At 37.1% G+C, this 17889-nt stretch overlaps 1 protein-coding gene across 6 annotated transcripts in view; it reads right to left on the minus strand.

The window, feature by feature from the left end:
- Positions 1 to 17889, minus strand: part of ZRANB3 (zinc finger RANBP2-type containing 3) — a 306588-nt gene that overhangs the window by 274775 nt on the left and 13924 nt on the right. For 3 of the 6 annotated variants that reach the window (XM_053214960.1, XM_027055893.2, XM_027055891.2), the window contains exon 2: positions 9230 to 9397. The exons of 1 other annotated variant lie outside the window; for it this stretch is intronic. In XM_053214960.1, the coding sequence (XP_053070935.1) occupies positions 9230 to 9393 (164 nt within the window). In that variant the 5' untranslated portion in view covers positions 9394 to 9397. Of the gene's footprint in view, positions 1 to 9229; positions 9398 to 13569; positions 13652 to 17889 lie in introns of those variants that run through there. 2 more of the 6 variants (XM_027055892.2, XM_053214961.1) reach the window with 2 other exon arrangements.

Raw genomic sequence — 17889 nt, forward strand, 5'->3', positions numbered from 1 at the left:
TTTATTCTTGAGAGAGAGCATGAGCACAGGAGGGGCACAGAAGAGGGAGACACAGAATTTGAGGCAGGCTGAAGGCTGCAGGCTGTCAGCACAGGGCCCAATGTGGGGCTTGAACTCATGAACTGTGAGATCATGACCTGAGCCAAAATCAGACACTTAACCAACTGAGCCACCCTATTCTTTTTTTTTTTTTTTAAGTTTATTTATTTATTTTGAGATAGAGAGTGTGAGCAGGGGTGGGGCAGAGAGAGAGGCAGAGAAGGAGAATCCCAAGCAGGCTCTGCACTGTCAGCACAGAGCCCAACACAGGGCTTGAACTCACAATCCATGAGATGATGACCTGAGCTGAAATCAAGTCAGACGCTTAACCGACTAAGCCACCTGGGAACACCAAAATATTTATTTATTCTCAAATACCATAGGTTAAAGGAGCAAGACGTATGCAACCTAATCTCAAATGGCTTTGAAAAAAATAAATACGAATGTGTGCGCACATGCTATGCATGTGTATGTGTGTGTGGGCTTGTGTGTATGTGCGTATGTGTAGAAAGAAGAGAAAGAATGAAATAGTAAAGGAAAATTGGTAAAATGTTAGAAATTAGTGAGTCTAGGTAAAAGGTATATAAAAGTTATTTCTATACTTTTTTCTCCAAATTGAAATTATTTCAAAATAAAAAGTTAAAAAAACAGAGCATCAAGTAACCATAAAAAAATATTCTGGTAACAAAAGTCATATAACTGATTGCCTAATTCATGAGGATGAGGTTGATAAAGAAAATAAAGAGGCCTATTCTGGGTGATAGAAGTGTTCTATATCTTGACAGAGGTATTCAAAAACACAGGGGTAGACATCTATCAGAATCCACTCAAATGTACACCTAAAACCTGTGCATTTTATTAAATTTAATTACATCTCAATTTTCTAAAGCCAATAAAGAAACTTAATGTTTGGCACGAGACAATAATTAACCACAAATTCATAATCATAAGCCTACCTGAAGATGACATTGAGGTTTTGAATTTATACTGCCTCTGAAATGTGGGAAACCCTAAACCAAGAACTTAATTTTGTAAATCCTCCCTAAAAATCTTTATCCATTATTTAGGTCTCTCAAGATTCACAGAGATTACAATTTTCTAATTATAAAAACAAAAAATTTAAAAATTAAATACACTGGGAAATAGACAGTCATGAATAACAAGAACAAAAGCAAAATTAGCCTCCAAAGGATATCAGATATGTAAAATAAGTATGTTCTCAATATCTACAGAAAGAAGCGATGGAATTAAAACATGGGAAGAAACAAGATACTATCAACATAACCAGCAGAAAGGAATTGGATATTCTAGAGCTTAAAAATACACTATCTGACCTCAAGAACAGAAAACAAAATGTTCCTATTCTCCAATTTCAAGATAGGAAAGGACTGAATGTTCTTTGACATTTGTCAGCTAAAGCTTAAAGTATATTCTGCTATTGAACAAACACTTAAACACTCCTGCTTTTTAAAGACTCCAAACTTCCCCAAAGTCTGATTCATTATCAACTCTTTGCTTTGTTTGCCATCTTTAAGGAGCACAGTTCTCCCTTGCTTACCAAGTAGTAAATTCAACTTTTTGGTTTCAGCCATATTGAATGAGTTTTGGTTTCAAGTATTTTGAGCGATGGTCTTTTCTTTTAGAAAATCCAATAAATTAATTTAATAGCAAGAGATGGGATTAGTAAACAACAGTATGGGTAAACAACAAATATCCAAGTAAAGCACAGAAATTTTTAAAAAATAAGTAAATACAAAAGATAAGCACTACATAGGACACAGAGAAAAGGTCTAATATAAGTATAACTGGAGACCAAAGAATGGGGCAAAAATACAATTTGAAGAGATTTGAAGAGACTGAGAATATTCCTAGTGCAAATAAATGACATCAACCCAAAAATGAAGAAGTTTAAATGGAAACTTAGACATATCACACATAGCAAAACTTTTGAGTGACCAAAGAGAAAATCTTCAAAGCAACCAGAGGGGGGAAATAACATTTGATAGCAACATCAAAAATACTACATATCTAGGAATAAGTGTAATGATACATGAGAAAGAATTATATATTAAAAATATAAAATCTTACTGAAAAAAATTAAATAAGGGAAACAATAATTGAGATGAAAATAAATGAAGGGCAATTAAATAAACAGAAGAATAATGCATAATAATGGATTAAAATACCCCATCCTATAAAGATATCAACTCCATTTACAACCCCAACATTTTTTGGTGAAAAGTGATAAATGATTTTTTTAAAGTTTATTTATTTATTTTGAGAGAGAGCATGTGAGCATGGGAGGGCAGGGGCAAAGAGGGAGAGCGAGAAAATCCCAAGCAGGCTCTGTGCTGAGAGCCCTGACGTAGGGCTTGATTTCATAAACCATGAGATCATAACCTGAGCCAGAAACCAAGAGTCTGACACTTAACCAACTGAGACACCCAGATGTCCCTGATTTCAACAACTTAAAGGCAATACAAAGAATCAACAACAGCTGCGGCAACTTGGAAAAAATAATAAAGCTGTAAGACTTATACTGCCTTAGATCAGATGTCTATTATTAAGTTACAATAATTAAGATTGGCAATCAGATAAATAAAGAATCTATACCTGTACTGTCCTATCCAGTAGCCACCAGATATATGGCTGTTTAAATTTAAATTAATTAAAATTAGTTAAAATATGAAATTCCGTCCTTAGTTACACTAGCCATATTTCAAGAGCTCAGTAATCACATGTGGCTAATAACTACTGAATTAAATAGCACACATATGAACACTTGCATAATGGGAGAAAGTCCAATTAGACAGCACTTATCTAGAAAGATCCACATAAAGTTATGTAATTTATGACAAAAGTCTAATATAGCAGGAGAAAGTTAAGTCTTTCCAATAAATTGTAATGGATCAATCAGACATTTAAATACAAAATTAAATAATAAATAAATAATCAACTCAGATCCCTACCTGATACCACATAGAAAAATCAACTCTAAGTGTAATGGAGAACTGAATGTAAAAAATAAAACAATGAACTTTTTAGAAGACAGAAAATTAACTTCACAACCTTGTAGCAGACAAAGGTTTGCAAAACAAGATGCAAAAAGTGTCAGGTGTAAAATACAATACTGATAATGAGTATTTAAGATGACATTAAAATTGAGAACTTGTGGTTATTAAAAGATATCAGTAAGAGAGGGCTGATGGGGGGGGTGGGAGGGAGAGGAGGGTGGGTGATGGGTATTGAGGAGGGCACCTTTTGGGATGAGCACTGGGTGTTGTATGGAAACCAATTTGACAATAAATTTCATATTTAACAACAACAAAAAAAGATATCAGTAAGAAAGAGAAAAGGCAAAACGTAGCCTGAGAACATTTATTTGCAACATATATATCTGACAAAAGACTCGTAGAAAATGCTAAGAAATAGGCAAACAGCCCAGAAGAAAAATAGGTAACACATGAACAGGCACTTAATAAAAGGACAACCAAATGGCTAATAAGCATATGAAAAAGTGTTAAATTTCATTTGTTATCAGAAAAGTATAAATGAAAACCTAAATGGATATCACTATGCACTTGCCAGGATACCTAAGGTGCAATTAAAGACACGCAGTAAGAACCGTTGGTGAGGATGTAATACAACTGGGACTCTTACACACTAATAAGTAAACGTTGGTACACTTTGAAAAATGTTTGGCTGAGATATGGATTGAATTATGCCCCCCACAAAATTCGCATGTTAAAGTTCTAACATCCAGTGCCTCAATATGTGACCTGATTTGGAAATAGAGTCAGTGCAGATGTAATTAGTTAAAATTAGATCATTAGCATGGGCCTTAATCCAATATGACTTGTGTCCTTAAAGAAAGGGAAGAGGGGCACCTGGGTGGCTCTGTAGGTTGAGCGTTCGACTTCAGCTCAGGTCATGATCTCGTGGTTTGTGAGTTCGAGCCCCACATTGGGCTCTGTGCTGATAGCTCAGAGCCTGTAGCCTGCTTCGGTTCTGTGTCTCCTCCTCTCTCTGCCCCTCCCCTGCTCATGCACTCTCTGTCTCTCAATAATAAATAAACATTAAAAAAAAAAAAAGTTTAAAAAAAAAAAAGGGAATAGATACAAATAGGGAGAGGATGACATGAAAAGAAGATAGCCATCTTTCCCTCAGAACCCTGAAATGGAATCAACTCTTTTAACACCTTGATTTTGGACTCTAGATTCCAGAAATGTGAGACAATAAATTTCTGTTGTTTAAGTCGCCCAGTTGTGGTATTTCATTATGACAGCCCTGGCAAACTGATATGGACAGTTTTTTACTTGTAATATACACAAATGTTATAACCCAACAATTATACTTCTTGGTATACACATGACAGAAATGTGTGTGTATGTATGTATTTACCAAGAGATTTCTATACGAATGTTCATAGCATTATTATTTGTAAGAGCCTCAAACTAGTAACAACTCAAATATTCATCAACAGTGAATGAATAAATGAATTATGGTTTATTTACATATGGCAATGAGAATGAACCAACTACAACCATATGCAACAATAAGGAACATTATCACAATGATGTTGAGTGAAAGAAGTCAGATACAAAAGAGTATATACAGATGATTACAATGATACAGTCGAACATATTAATGTAATCTGTGGTTTGAGTAGTCAGGATAAATGGTTGGTTACCTTTGGAGAGGAGGGAGGCAATAGTGATTGGGAAGGGGCAAGAGAAAAGGTTTCTGGGATACAGGTAATGTACTATTTTTTATCTTTCTGATGGCAATACTGTGAAAATTCTTCAAGTTGTATACTTATAATCTGTATACTTTTCCCCATGTATTTTCTACATCATGTCAAAAAATTCATTAAAAACTGAAAAGGTGATGGGTGGCTCCATCGGTTAAGCATCTGACTTCAGCTCAGGTCATAATCTCACGTCTCATGAGTTCGAGCTCCACGTTGGGCTCTGTGCTGACAGCTCAGAGCCTGGAGCCTGCTTTGGATCCTGTGTCTCCATCTCTATCTAATATTCTCTCTCTCTCTCTCTCTCTCTCTCTCTCTCTCTCTCTCTCTCTCTCAAAAATAGATAAACATTAAAAAAAGTTAAAAACTGAATAGGAGATAGAGGAGAACACAGACAACAACCTCTTTGACCTCGGAAAGAGCAACTTCTGGCTAGACACGTCACCAAAGGCAAGGGAAACAGAAGCAAACATGAACTATTGGGACTTCATCAAAATAAAAAGCTTCCGCACAGTGAAGGAAACAATGAACAAAACTAACAGGCAGGCTACAGAACGGGAGAAGATATTTGCAAATGACGTCTGATAAAGGGTTAGTATCCAAAATATAGACTTTGAAACTTATCAACCTCAACACCCAAAAAACAAATAACCCAAGTAAGAAATGGGCAGAAGACATGAATAGACACTTTTCCAAAGACATCCAGATGGCTAACAGACACATGAAAAAATGCTCAACATCATCACTCATCATCAGGGAAATACAAATCAAACCACGATGAGACACAACCTCACACCTGTCAGAACGGCTAAAATTAACAACACAAGAGAGAACAGGCATTGGCAAGGATGTGGAGAAAAGGGAACCCTCTGGTACTGTTCATGGGAATGCAAACTGGCACAGTCACTCTGGAGAACAGTTTGGAGGTTCCTCAGAAAACTAAAAATAGAACTATGCTATGATCCAGCAATTACATTATTAGGTATTTACACAAAGAATACAAAACTACAGTCTCATAGGGGTACATGCACCCCAATGTTTATAGCAGCATTATCAACAATATACAAACTATGGAGAGAGCCCAAATGTCCATCAACTAATCAATGGACAAAAAAAATGTGGCGTGTATATATATATATATGTGTGTGTGTGTGTGTGTGTGTGTGTGTGTGTGTGTGTTTGCATACACACACACACACACACACACACACACACACACACAGGAATATTACTTAGTCATCAAAAAGAATTAAATCTTGCCATTTGCAATGACATGGATGGAGCTAGGACATATCAAGCTCAGCGAAATGAGTCAGTCAGAGAAAGACAAATACGATATGATTTCACTCATATGTGGAATTTAAGAAACAGATGGATAAATGGGAAAGGGGAAAGAGAAGACAGGGGAACAAACCATAAGAGATTCTTAAAAAAAATTTTTTTTTATATTTATTTATTTTTGAGAGAGACAGACAGAGCATGAGGTGGGGAGGGGCAGAGAGAGAGAGAGGGAGACACAGAATCCGAAGCAGGCTCCAGGCTCTGAGCTGTCAGCACAGAGCCCAACAAGAGGCTCGAACTCACGAACTGTGAGATCATGACCTGAGCTGAAGTCAGATGCTTAACTGACTAAGCCACCCAGATGCCCCAAGAGATTCTTAACAATAGAGAATAAACAGAAGATTGATGGAGGGAGGGGGGTGGGAGATGGGCTACATGAGTGATGGGTATTAAACAAGACACTTGTGAGGAGTACTGGATGTTATATGTAAGTGATGAATCACTGAATTCTATCCTGAAACTAATATTGCACTGTATGTTAAATAACTAAAATTTAAATAATGAAAAATAAGATAAAAATAAAAAATTAAAATTAAAAATAACAACTGAGTAGGTAAGTTAAACAGACTAGAAAAACTGAATCATGATCTCTTATTAATAAAAAGATCTTTAAAAGTAGCCATCATGTCGCACAGATAGATACAAAAAATATGAGACATTAATGGAAGAGGAAAAGGTTAAGTCTAATAGACATTGCAGAAAAAGAAAATAAACAGAATGGGTGAGAATCAATATTTAAAGAAGTAACAGCTGAGAATTTTCCAGAATCAACATGACACAAATCCCAGATTAAAAATGCACAATAATCTCAGGGAGAATATATAAAAAGAAAACCAGAATGAATAAATTATAATGAAACTGCAGAACTCTGAAGACCAAGAGAGAATCCTAATAACAGATACAGATAGATCGGATCTAATCAGAAAAGATAGTTGACCTACAAAGGAATGAAAATTAGACTGATTCTTTTATTTCCTTTTCTTTTTTTTTAATTTTCAAACTGACAGAAAAGCCAAAAAGAATACTACAGTGAACACTCTTGTACCACTCACCAGATTCAGTGTTAACATTTTGGCTGACTCAAAGTCTCTGTAAACATATATATGTCCTTTCCTTTTGGGAAAATGTAGAAAGTAGGCTGTTCTCAGGATTCTACATCCCAAATTCTTTATCATGCATTTTCCAAGAACAAGAACATTCTTTCAACTACAACATCATTACCTCATCCACGATAATTGACATTATTCATCACTCAATACAGTACAGATGAAATTTTCCTATTTATCTTAAATATGTGCTCTAAAACTTTTCTTTTTACTTATCCAGGATCTAATCAAGATTTACATATTGCTGGGGCACCTGGGTGGCTCAGTCAGTTAAGCGTCTGACCTCAGCTCAGGTCATGATCTCACAGTTCATGGGTTCGAACCCCGCATCAGGCTCTGTGCTGACAGCTCAGACTGTGGAGTCTGCTTCAGATTCTGTGTCTCCCTCTTTCTCTGCCTCTTCCCTGCTCATGCTCTCTCTCTCAAAAATGAATAAATGTTAAAAAAAAAAATTTTTTTTTTTAAAGATTTATGTATTACTTTCAGATATTTTAACTCCTAGGTCTCTCTCAACTTAGGACATGCTCATCACTTCCCTTGGTTGTTTCATGCCATTGTATCACTTGAAGAGTTCAGGTCAATTTTCCAACAAAAATCCCACATTCTGAACAGGTTATACTGTTTCCTCATGATTAAAGGACAGGTAATTTGCAGGAAGAACACCAGTTAGGAATGCTGTATAATTCCTGTGCAGCACATTATGTCTGTAGCTACACCACTATAGGCTACACTAAAGGACCTTTTTGTAGTTTTTCTCCTTGTAATCAATAAGTGACCTGTAAATTTTTCAGACTCAAGAGCACACTTTTTAATGGTAACTATGAAAGACATAAGTCAATAGAATACAACCTTCAAAGTGCTAAGAAAAAAAATGGCTATTAAAGTAGAGCTGTAGGGAAGCCTGGGTGGCTTAGTCAGTCAAGTGTCCGACTTTTGATTTTAGCTCAGATCATGATCTCAGGGTTGGTGAGATCAAGCCCCACAGTGGGCTCTGCACTGACAGTGCAGTGCCTGCTTGGGATTCTCTCTCTCCCTCTTTCTGCTCCTCATCTGTGCATGCACACATGCTCTCTCTCTCTCTCTCTCAAAATAAATAAATAAACTTTAAAAAATAGTAGAGCTGGAAGAAAAAAAAATAGTAGAGCTATATTGTCAATCGAAGTATCACTCAAGAATGAAGGCATGGGAATGCAAGCTGGTGCAGCCACTCTGGAAAACAGTATGGAGGTTCCTCAAAAAACTAAAAATAGAATTACCTTACAACCCAGCAATTGCACTACTAAGCATTTATCCAAGGGATACAGGTGTACTGTTTCGAAGGGACACATGCACCCCCATGTTTATAGCAGCACTATCAACAGTAGCCAAAGTATGGAAAGATGTCCATCAATGGGATGAATGGATAAAGAAGATGTGGTATATATATACAATGGGGTATTACTCGGCAATCAAAAAGAATGAAATCTTGCCATTCACAACTACGTGGATGGAACTGGAGGGTATTATGCTAAGTGAAATTAGCCAGTCAGAGGAAAGACAAAAATCATATAACTTCATTCACATGAGTGCTTTAAGAGACAAAACAGATGAACATAAAGGAAGGGAAACAAAAATAATATAAAAACAGGGAGGGGGACAAAACATAAGTGACTCCTAAATATGGAGAACAAATTGAGGGTTACTGGAGGGGTTGTGGGAGGGGGGATGGGCTAAATGGGTAAGGGGCACTAAGGAATCTACTCCTGAAATCATTGTTGCACGATATGCTAACTAATTTTGATGTAAATTTAAAAAAATAAAATATAAAACAAGTTAAAAAAAAAGAATGAAGGCAAAATACAATATATCCTAAAATTATTATTTTAAGATATAATAAAAAAATAAATGGGAATACTAGTTATATAGAAAAAGAATGGTTTGCACAGACCTTTGCTTTTATATATATATACTTGCCAGAACTTAACATTTTTAGTATGTCTTGAAAAAAGTACTTTACCTGCCATCTCTTCTGAGGGCAAAAGCAATGCCATCTTTCTGGAAAGGAAGCAGCTTTGCTCTTAGTTTGTCAGGCAAAAAATCCAACTGTTTACAAGATTCATTTGTCAAACAAGAATTCTGAGGTGGAAGAGACTTTTTTATCTTATGAACTCTAGGCATCATGCTCCTAAAAAAAAAAAAAAAAAGAAAAGAAAAAGAAATCACCAAAGAGGAGAGATGGGGAAAATGGTTATTACTACGTGTATTAGAGAATTAAACATAAATAATAATATTAAAGGACTTATATCAGTAGCCTTGATATACTATCTACATAAATTGGTTAAATAACTTTCACAAAATGAGCTCTTAAGACAATTCAAAGCACTGAGTCCAAAAGCAATTATTCAATGCACAATCTAGGAACCAGCATCCTTTATTTCATTTGTATTTCAAACTGAACCATAATATAACCATAACCCTGTGTTAAGCAATAAATGTTTTACTGAAAAGTTATAAATCAACTGGATTTTTAAAAACTAAATAATTTTTTTTTTTGACAGAGAGAGAGAGAGGGCACAAGTGAGCAGAGGCCAGAGAGAGAGAGAGAGCGAGAGAGAGAGAGAGAGAAGCAGGGTTCACCCAAAGCGGGCTCGTGTTTTACCCAAAGCAGGGCTCGAGTTCACCCCAAGCAGGGCCCAGAGCTCATCCCAAGTGGGGCTTGAGCTCACCCTATAAGGGACTGGAACTCATGAACTGTGCTTAATGATGACCCCTCTGGCACCTAAAAACTAAGTAATTTTTAAAATAAGAAATGATTTCCTATAGAAAGTAGAAGTCTTTTAAAATTAATCCTTTTATAGATATACATGTTCATATCACACCAAATTTTCTAAGAATGGGGTAAAACTGCATTTTAAAAATTATAAAATACAAAGACATCAACTCCAAATTTATAATTATATTAACTCAACATTATTAAATGAGATTCGTTTTTAAATATTAAAATGAATTCTTTTAAATCAAATGAATCCACAGAATGAATCACTGCCTGATTGGCACTTTCCTCACCACTGGGTTTCCACAAATGTCATTTTAATTTTTTTATATAAAAATTTCATATATCTGTAAATTCTCAGATCTATGCAAGAAAAAGTCTTACTAAGTCACTAAACTAGAAAACTTCTCTAATAATATTTTGTATTTAGATTGCTTACATGGTTATATATTTTGTATTTTTAAAATAAGTTTTTTTAACATTTTTTATTTATTTTTGGGAGACAGAGAGAGAACGTGAGCGGAGGAGGGGCAGAGAGAGAAGGAGACGAAGAATCCAAAGCAGGCTCCAGGCTCCGAGCTGTCAACACACAGCTCAACACAGGGCTCGAACTCACAGACCGTGAGATCATGACCCGAGCCACAGTCGGACGCCTAATTGACTGAGCCACCCAGGCGTCCCAATTGTTATGTTTATACAGAATGTCACTCCATCTTCAAAGTAAATTTGCTTTTCTCTCAATTACTTGCAGATTTATAAAACTTTACACCCCACCCAAAAGAAGTCATCAACCTCTGTATCCAATGTTTAAGAATCTCAAGAATTCAACAAATATTTACTAATAACAAATAGTTATAACCTGCCAGAATCCAGAGAAGCAAAGACCACTCTCACAAAGCTTACATTTTTGAGGGGGAGACTAAAAATAAATAAATAATTACAAATAAATAAGTACAAATAATATGAAGGAACTTAAGAGAGTAATGACCGCTTTAGGTAGGCTGACCAGGTAAGGACTCTCCTAGGATGAGCTTAGTCTATAGTGTGAAGGGGGTAAAAGAGCCAACCAAGTTCAAAATTGAGAGAAGAGCACTTCACACAGACAGGATCAATGGAAAGCCTCCACGCTGAGAAAGGGCTGAGTGATTTTAGAAACAGAAAGGAGGCCGATGTGGCAGAACCAAAGTAGAGAATGGTAGAAGATAAAGCTATTGAGATAATCAACAGTAAAATCATCACCTCAAAATATCCATAAGCCTTAAATGACCAATGGGCTACTTACACCCAGGCACAGTTACCAAAAAAAGGGAAAATTCCATATGTTCCCATACCTCTTCACCTTCTACCATTAAAAACTGCCTCATTGCAGACAATCTCTCTTCTGCCATCCTGCCCACTGCTCCCTTGCAGTGTATTCAATAAACTTCTACCTACTTTGTTCAGCCTCAGGTGAATTCTTTCACTGCCCATGCCACCAGCCTCTCCCCTACTGTCACCTCACATATAAGAAGAGCCCCCGTTCAATCGGGAGAGACACCACGTTGATCTGACAAACACAATACAAAAAAATATGTATATAAGCCATTTTCCCTTATTCATGGGTAAACAACATATTAGCAAACCAAGACAGCAATAAATTAAAAGCCTAAAATATTAAGACATTTAAAATGGGCTTATTTTAGGCACCTGGGTGGCTCAGTCAGTTGAACATCAGACTGGATTTTGGCTCAGGTCATGATCTTACTGTTCATGAGATTGAGTCCTGGGTCTGGTTCCATGCTGACTGAGCTTGGAGCCTGCCAGTATTCTCTCTCCCTATCCCTCTGTCCCCCGACTCAAAATAAACAAACTTTTAAAAAATAAACAAAATGGGCTTATTTTATTTTTTATTTATTTATTTTATTATTTATTTTATTTTATTATTTATTTATTAATGCAATGCTAGTTAAACTTTTAAAACTCAATCAAACGCCAAATAATCTTGAAAAAGAATGAAGTTAGAGAGCTTATACTTCCTGCTTGTAAAACATACCACAAAGCTACCAAAGACAATGTAGTACTAGATTGATGACAGACAGATCAGTGGAACAGATTTGAGATTCCAGAAATAAACTCTTACATTCAGGGTTAGTTGATTTTTCACAGGGTGCCAAAATACTTCAACAGGAAAAGAACAGTCAAAATGGACCAAAAACTAAAATGTAGTAGCTAGAATGGTAAAACTCTTAAAAAAAAAAAAAAAAAAAGCAGAAGAGTAAATCTTCATGCCCTTGGGTTATGTGATGATTTCTTAAATACAAAGCCAAAAATAAAAGCAACAACAGCAAAAAATAAACTGGACTTCACCAAAATTAAAACCTTTACAGCTGCAAATAACACCATCAAGGAAGTGAAGACAACACAAAGAAGGGTAGAAAATATTTTCAAATTATATCTGACAAAAATGGATACCCAGAATATATAAGGAAGATAACCCTATCTAAAAATGGGCAAATATCTGAATAGACATTTCTCCAAATAATGTATATAAATGGCCAATAAGCACACACAAAAAAATGTTCAACATCATTAGTAGTAAGGAAACTGCAAATCAAAACCAAAATGAGATGCTTCACACTCATTAGGATGGCAAAAAAAGAAAAAAGATAAGACCTGGAAATTTTACTTCTAGGTATACACCCAAAACAAATGTAAAACATACAAGCACACAAAAACTTGCATAAAAATGTTCATAGAATTATTCATAGTAGTTAAAAAGAGAAACAAACAAAATGTCCATAAACTGATGACATGATAAAGAAAGTGTAGTATATCCATACAATGGAGTATAAAGTCAATGAAATCATTGACAATAAAATCAATGAAATCCTGATACATGCTATAACATGAATGAACCCTGAAAATATTCAACTCAGGGACAGAAGTCAAGGTCCAGAGTAGGCAAATACCTTCAGATAGAAAGTAAATGAGTAGCTGCCTAAGTCTAGTGTCTGGACAGTGGGTGGGAAGAGTATGGTGGCAGAGAACAGAGAGCAACCGCTAATAAGCACTGGGTTTCTTTTTAGAGTGATGAAACTGTTCTAAAATTAGATTGTGATGATGGTTCCCAAACTCTATGAGTATATCAAAACTCACAGAATTGCAAAACGAGTGAATTTTATGGTATGAGAATTATATCTCAATTAAGCTGTTAAAAAATGCACTGTGAAAAAAGCTCAATCACTGTAATTCTCAAAAATTACAAAGAAGTTGCACAGTCATCTCAACAGTAGGGAAAAAAGCATCTGATAAAATTCAAAATTCATTTAGAACAAAAGCCACCTAACATAGGAAAAATAGGAGAACTTACTTCATATGATACAAGTTTTTACCAAAAACCTTCAGCAAACATCAGACTTAAGGTAAAATGTTGAAACCTTTCCCTGCAAGATCAGAAAAGACACAAATATATCTATTATTGCCAATTTTATTTAACAGTGCAAATCACCTCACTTGAATTTTAAAAAGAAAGGGAAAGGAGAAATAAAAAAAATCAAAATTTGGTTCCAGTCCAAGACAGCAACATGGGAAAAACCTAAACTCACCTTCTCCATGAACACACCAATTCTATGCCTATGTACAGAATAATTCCTCCTGAAGAAGAACTGAGGGCTGGCCGAACAACTTCTACAAAACAAAAGATAAGCCACTTAGAGAAAGGTAATAGAGATGAAGACATGCTAACAAAGGAAACCCCACCTCTGATGCTGCCAACTGCATAAGGGATGGACTGACCTCGAGCAGATTCATCTACCCTGGGGCATGGAGGAAAAAAAAAAAAGCCATGGTTTAAAAGGGCAACTAGAATATACAGGAACCAGCCCAACAGAATCCTGCTGAATGGCGGTGAGCTACTGCAACTACCTTCAAGGGGGAGAGTCTGGCAAGCCCAACATTTATGCACATCCTCCACCTTGAGAGTGCAATAGGAGCAGGGTTCAGGTGCCAGAGCCGGCCTACCACATCAGCAAGCACCGCGCCCCTGGCCCATACCAGCCTGGGATGCCCTGGGTCACAGAAGAAAATATCAGGGTTTGAAAGAGAAGCTAGTATATAAAATATCCAGCCACAGAACTCCATCAAACAGCAAGGGAGCTGCTGGAACTCTCCAGGTTGGAGAGGTTGGACAGCATCAGTTTACATTCAGTTTCCACCCTGATGGTGCGGATGGGAGTAGGGTGTGGGCACCTTAGGTGGCCTATTCCTTCAGTGAGCTATGGGCCCCTAGCCCACACCAGCCCCAGCCATCCCACCAAAAGAGCCTCAGAGCAGCATACACAAGAACAATCCATGTCACCACTTGTTTACAACTCCATCCATACTGCCAAGGTGATACACGCATAAAGCAACCCAGAGCATTCCAGGCCTGCACCACTTTGGCTCCAGGAAGCTTGCTAGGACACCCCAGGGCACAGTGCTCTAAGACCTCCTGACTCACACCTACTTAAGGCTCCAGCCACCCATCCAAGGTGCCCCCCTCCATAGTGTCCCAGGAATCCCCAGCCCATGCCCATATCAGTTTTAAACACCTGCCAAAGGTACTAGTGGAACACCTCAGGAAACCACTGTCCCCACCCTGCCAAGGTTCCAGCCACCTTGCCAGGGCAGCCCCTGCATGAGCACACCAGGACACTCTAGCCTCTACAAGCCTCAGCTCCTGTCAACCCTACCTGGGAATCCTCGGTGCTGAGCATCCCGAGACATCCTGATTTGCATCCACTCCAGCTTCAACCACCTCCCTCCTATGTGGAGACCCCTGGGAAATGCCCCAGCCTGTGTGCACGTCAGCTACAGCTATCATGCCAGGGTACCCCTGCATGCAGCACAATGGGACACCGTGGCCTGGACCCTGCCTTAGCTCTGGCTGCCCCAGCGGGGTGCACTCTATGCAGCAAGTCCTGGGACACTGTGGTGGTTTCCACCCACTTCAGCTTCAGCTATCCTGCCGGAGTGCCCTCTGTGCAGAGAACCCAGGGACTGTACTGACCCACATCCACTTCAGCTTTAGCTCTCCTACCAAGGCATCCTCTACACAGAGTCCCAGGACACTCTGGCTAACATACACTTCACCTTTAGCTGTCCTGCCAGGGTGCCTTGAGACAAAGAGTCCTGAGACCACCCCGACATATGCCCACTTCAGCTGAGGCCATCATATCATGTCGGCCCCAATACAGAGTGCCCCAGACATCCCAGCCCCACCCCAGACACAGCTCCAGCCATCCAACCAAAGTCACTAGGCACACACAGTCTACACAGGGGATGATTATATACAAGACCATTGCTTAAAATTTAGGAGAATCAGCTGTTCCACCTAATTCATAGAAACAAGTAAAGAAAATGAGGAGACAGAGGAACATCCTTCAAATGAAAGAACAAAACAAAACCTCAGAAAAAGAACTAAACGAAACAGATAAGCAATATGCTTGATAAAGGATTCAAGTAACGATCATAAAAATGCTTGTTGGACAGAAAAGAAGAATGGAAAAACTTAGTGAGAATTTTGACAAACAGAAAATATAAAAGAATAATCAGAGTTGAGAAATACAGTAAGTGAAATGGAAATTACACTAGAGGGAATCAACAATACATTAGAAGATGTAGAACAGATTTGTGATCTGTGTAATGAAAGAACCTGTGCTAAACAAAAAATATAATAATAATAATTTTAATAAATAAGGATAGGTTAGGGGATCTCTTATACAAGACCAAACGAACATTCACATTATACAGGTACTAGAAGGAAAAGAGAGAAAAAGGCATAGAACTTATTTAAAAAAGAATAGATGAAAAATTCCCTAGCCTATGGAAGAACAGACATCCAGGTTCATGAAGCATAGAGAATTCCAAAAAAGATGGCCCAAGAAGGTGCACACCATAACACATAATAATTAATATGCCAAAGGTTAAAGATAAAGAAAACATTTTTAAACCAGTAAGAAAGAAGTAAAAAGTTACATATAGGGGAAACACCATAAGGCCGTCAGCCGATTTCTCAGCAGAACCTCTGTGGGTCAGAAATGAGTGGTATGATACATTCAAAGTGCTGAAAGGAAAAAAAAAACAAAAATAGGCTACCTGTCATAATTTTCATTCAGAATTGATGGAAAGATAGAGTTCCCAGAATAACAAATGTTAAAGAAGGGTATTACCACTAAAGCAGCCTTACAAGAAATCTTAAAGGGAATTCTTTAAGTGGAAAAGAGAGGCTCATAATTAGAAGTACGAAAATCACAAATAAAAATAGGTAATAAATGACATCATATAAATAAAGTATGGAAGGCGTGAGTAAAAAAAGTTCTTTCAGAACTTCCAATGTGTTCAAACTTAAGTGACCATCAACTTAATACAGCCTGATATATAATTAGGACACCATATATGAACCTCATGGTAACCAGAAACACAACACCTATAATACACAAACAATAAAAAGAAAGCCAAGCATAATACTACAGAAAGTAATTAATAACTAGAAAAGAAAGCAAAAGAAAAAAAAAAAAAGACTAACAAAAACAACTAGACACAATTAACAAAATGGCAAGACACACATCTATCAATAATTAACTTTAAATGTGAATGGACTAAATGATCCAATCAAAAAGATATGGGGAACAGAAAAAGTTACACACACACACACACACACACATCTACATATTGCCTACAAGAGACTCCTTTCAGACTTAAAAAGACACAAAAACTGAAAACTAAAGGAAGGAAAAAGATATTCCATGAAAATGGAAGGGAGAAAAAAGCCAAGGTAGCAATACCTAGATCAGACAAAACAGAGTTTAAAACTAACAATGTAATGAAAGACAAAGACACTACATAACGATAAAGAAGATAATTCAACAAGGGGATATAACAATTGTAAATATCTATGTACCCAATGGTGAATCACCAAAACACGTAACCCAAATGTTAATAGAGACAAAGGGAGAAATTGCAGTAATACAATAATAGTAGGAGACTTTAACACCTCAGTTATATCAAAGGATATTCATCCAGGCAGAACCCATAAAGAAAACACCACCTTTTTTCTAATTTTTTTTTAAGGTTTATTTATTTTTGAGAGAGAGAAAGAGACACAGAACACAAGCAGGATAGGGGCAGAGAGAGACACAAAATCTGAAGCAGGCTCCAGGCTCCGAGCTATCAGCAAAGAGCCCAATGCAGGGCTCGAACCCACGAATTGTGAGATCATGAACTGAGCCAAAGTTGGACACTTAACCGACTGAGCCACCCAGGCACCCAGGAAACACCACCTTTGAATGACACATTAGACAAGAAGGACCTAACGTATATATAGAACATCTGGTCACAAGACAGCAAAATACACATTCTTTACAAGGAGCATTCTCCAGGATAGATCACATCTTAGGCCACAAAGTAAGGCTCAATAAATTTCAGAAGACTGAAATCATATCATGCATCTTTTATGACCACAATGTTATGAAACTAGAAATCAATCACAAGAAAAAACTGGAAAAAACACAAATATGTGGAAGCTAAGACATGCCAACGGGTCAACAAAGAAATCAAAGAGGAAACTGAAAAACACATGAAGGGGCGCCTGGGTGGCACATCAGTTGAGCATCGAACTATTGATTTCAGCTCAGGTCATGACCCCAGGGTCATGGATGGAGCCCTGCGTTGGGCACTGTGTGGAGCCTGCTTAAGATTCTCTAACTCTCTGCCCCTCTCCCCAGTTCACTCTATATCAAAAATAATAAAAATAAAATAAACTTTAGAAAAACACATGGAAACAAATGAAAATGAAAAAGAGGAAAAGTTTTAGTGATACAGACCTATCTCAAGAATCAAGATAAATCTTAACTAAGCAATCTAACTTTACAACTAAAGGAACTAGA

The sequence above is a fragment of the Acinonyx jubatus genome, chromosome C1, assembly GCF_027475565.1.
Source record: "Acinonyx jubatus isolate Ajub_Pintada_27869175 chromosome C1, VMU_Ajub_asm_v1.0, whole genome shotgun sequence".
Lineage (NCBI taxonomy): Eukaryota > Metazoa > Chordata > Mammalia > Carnivora > Felidae > Acinonyx > Acinonyx jubatus.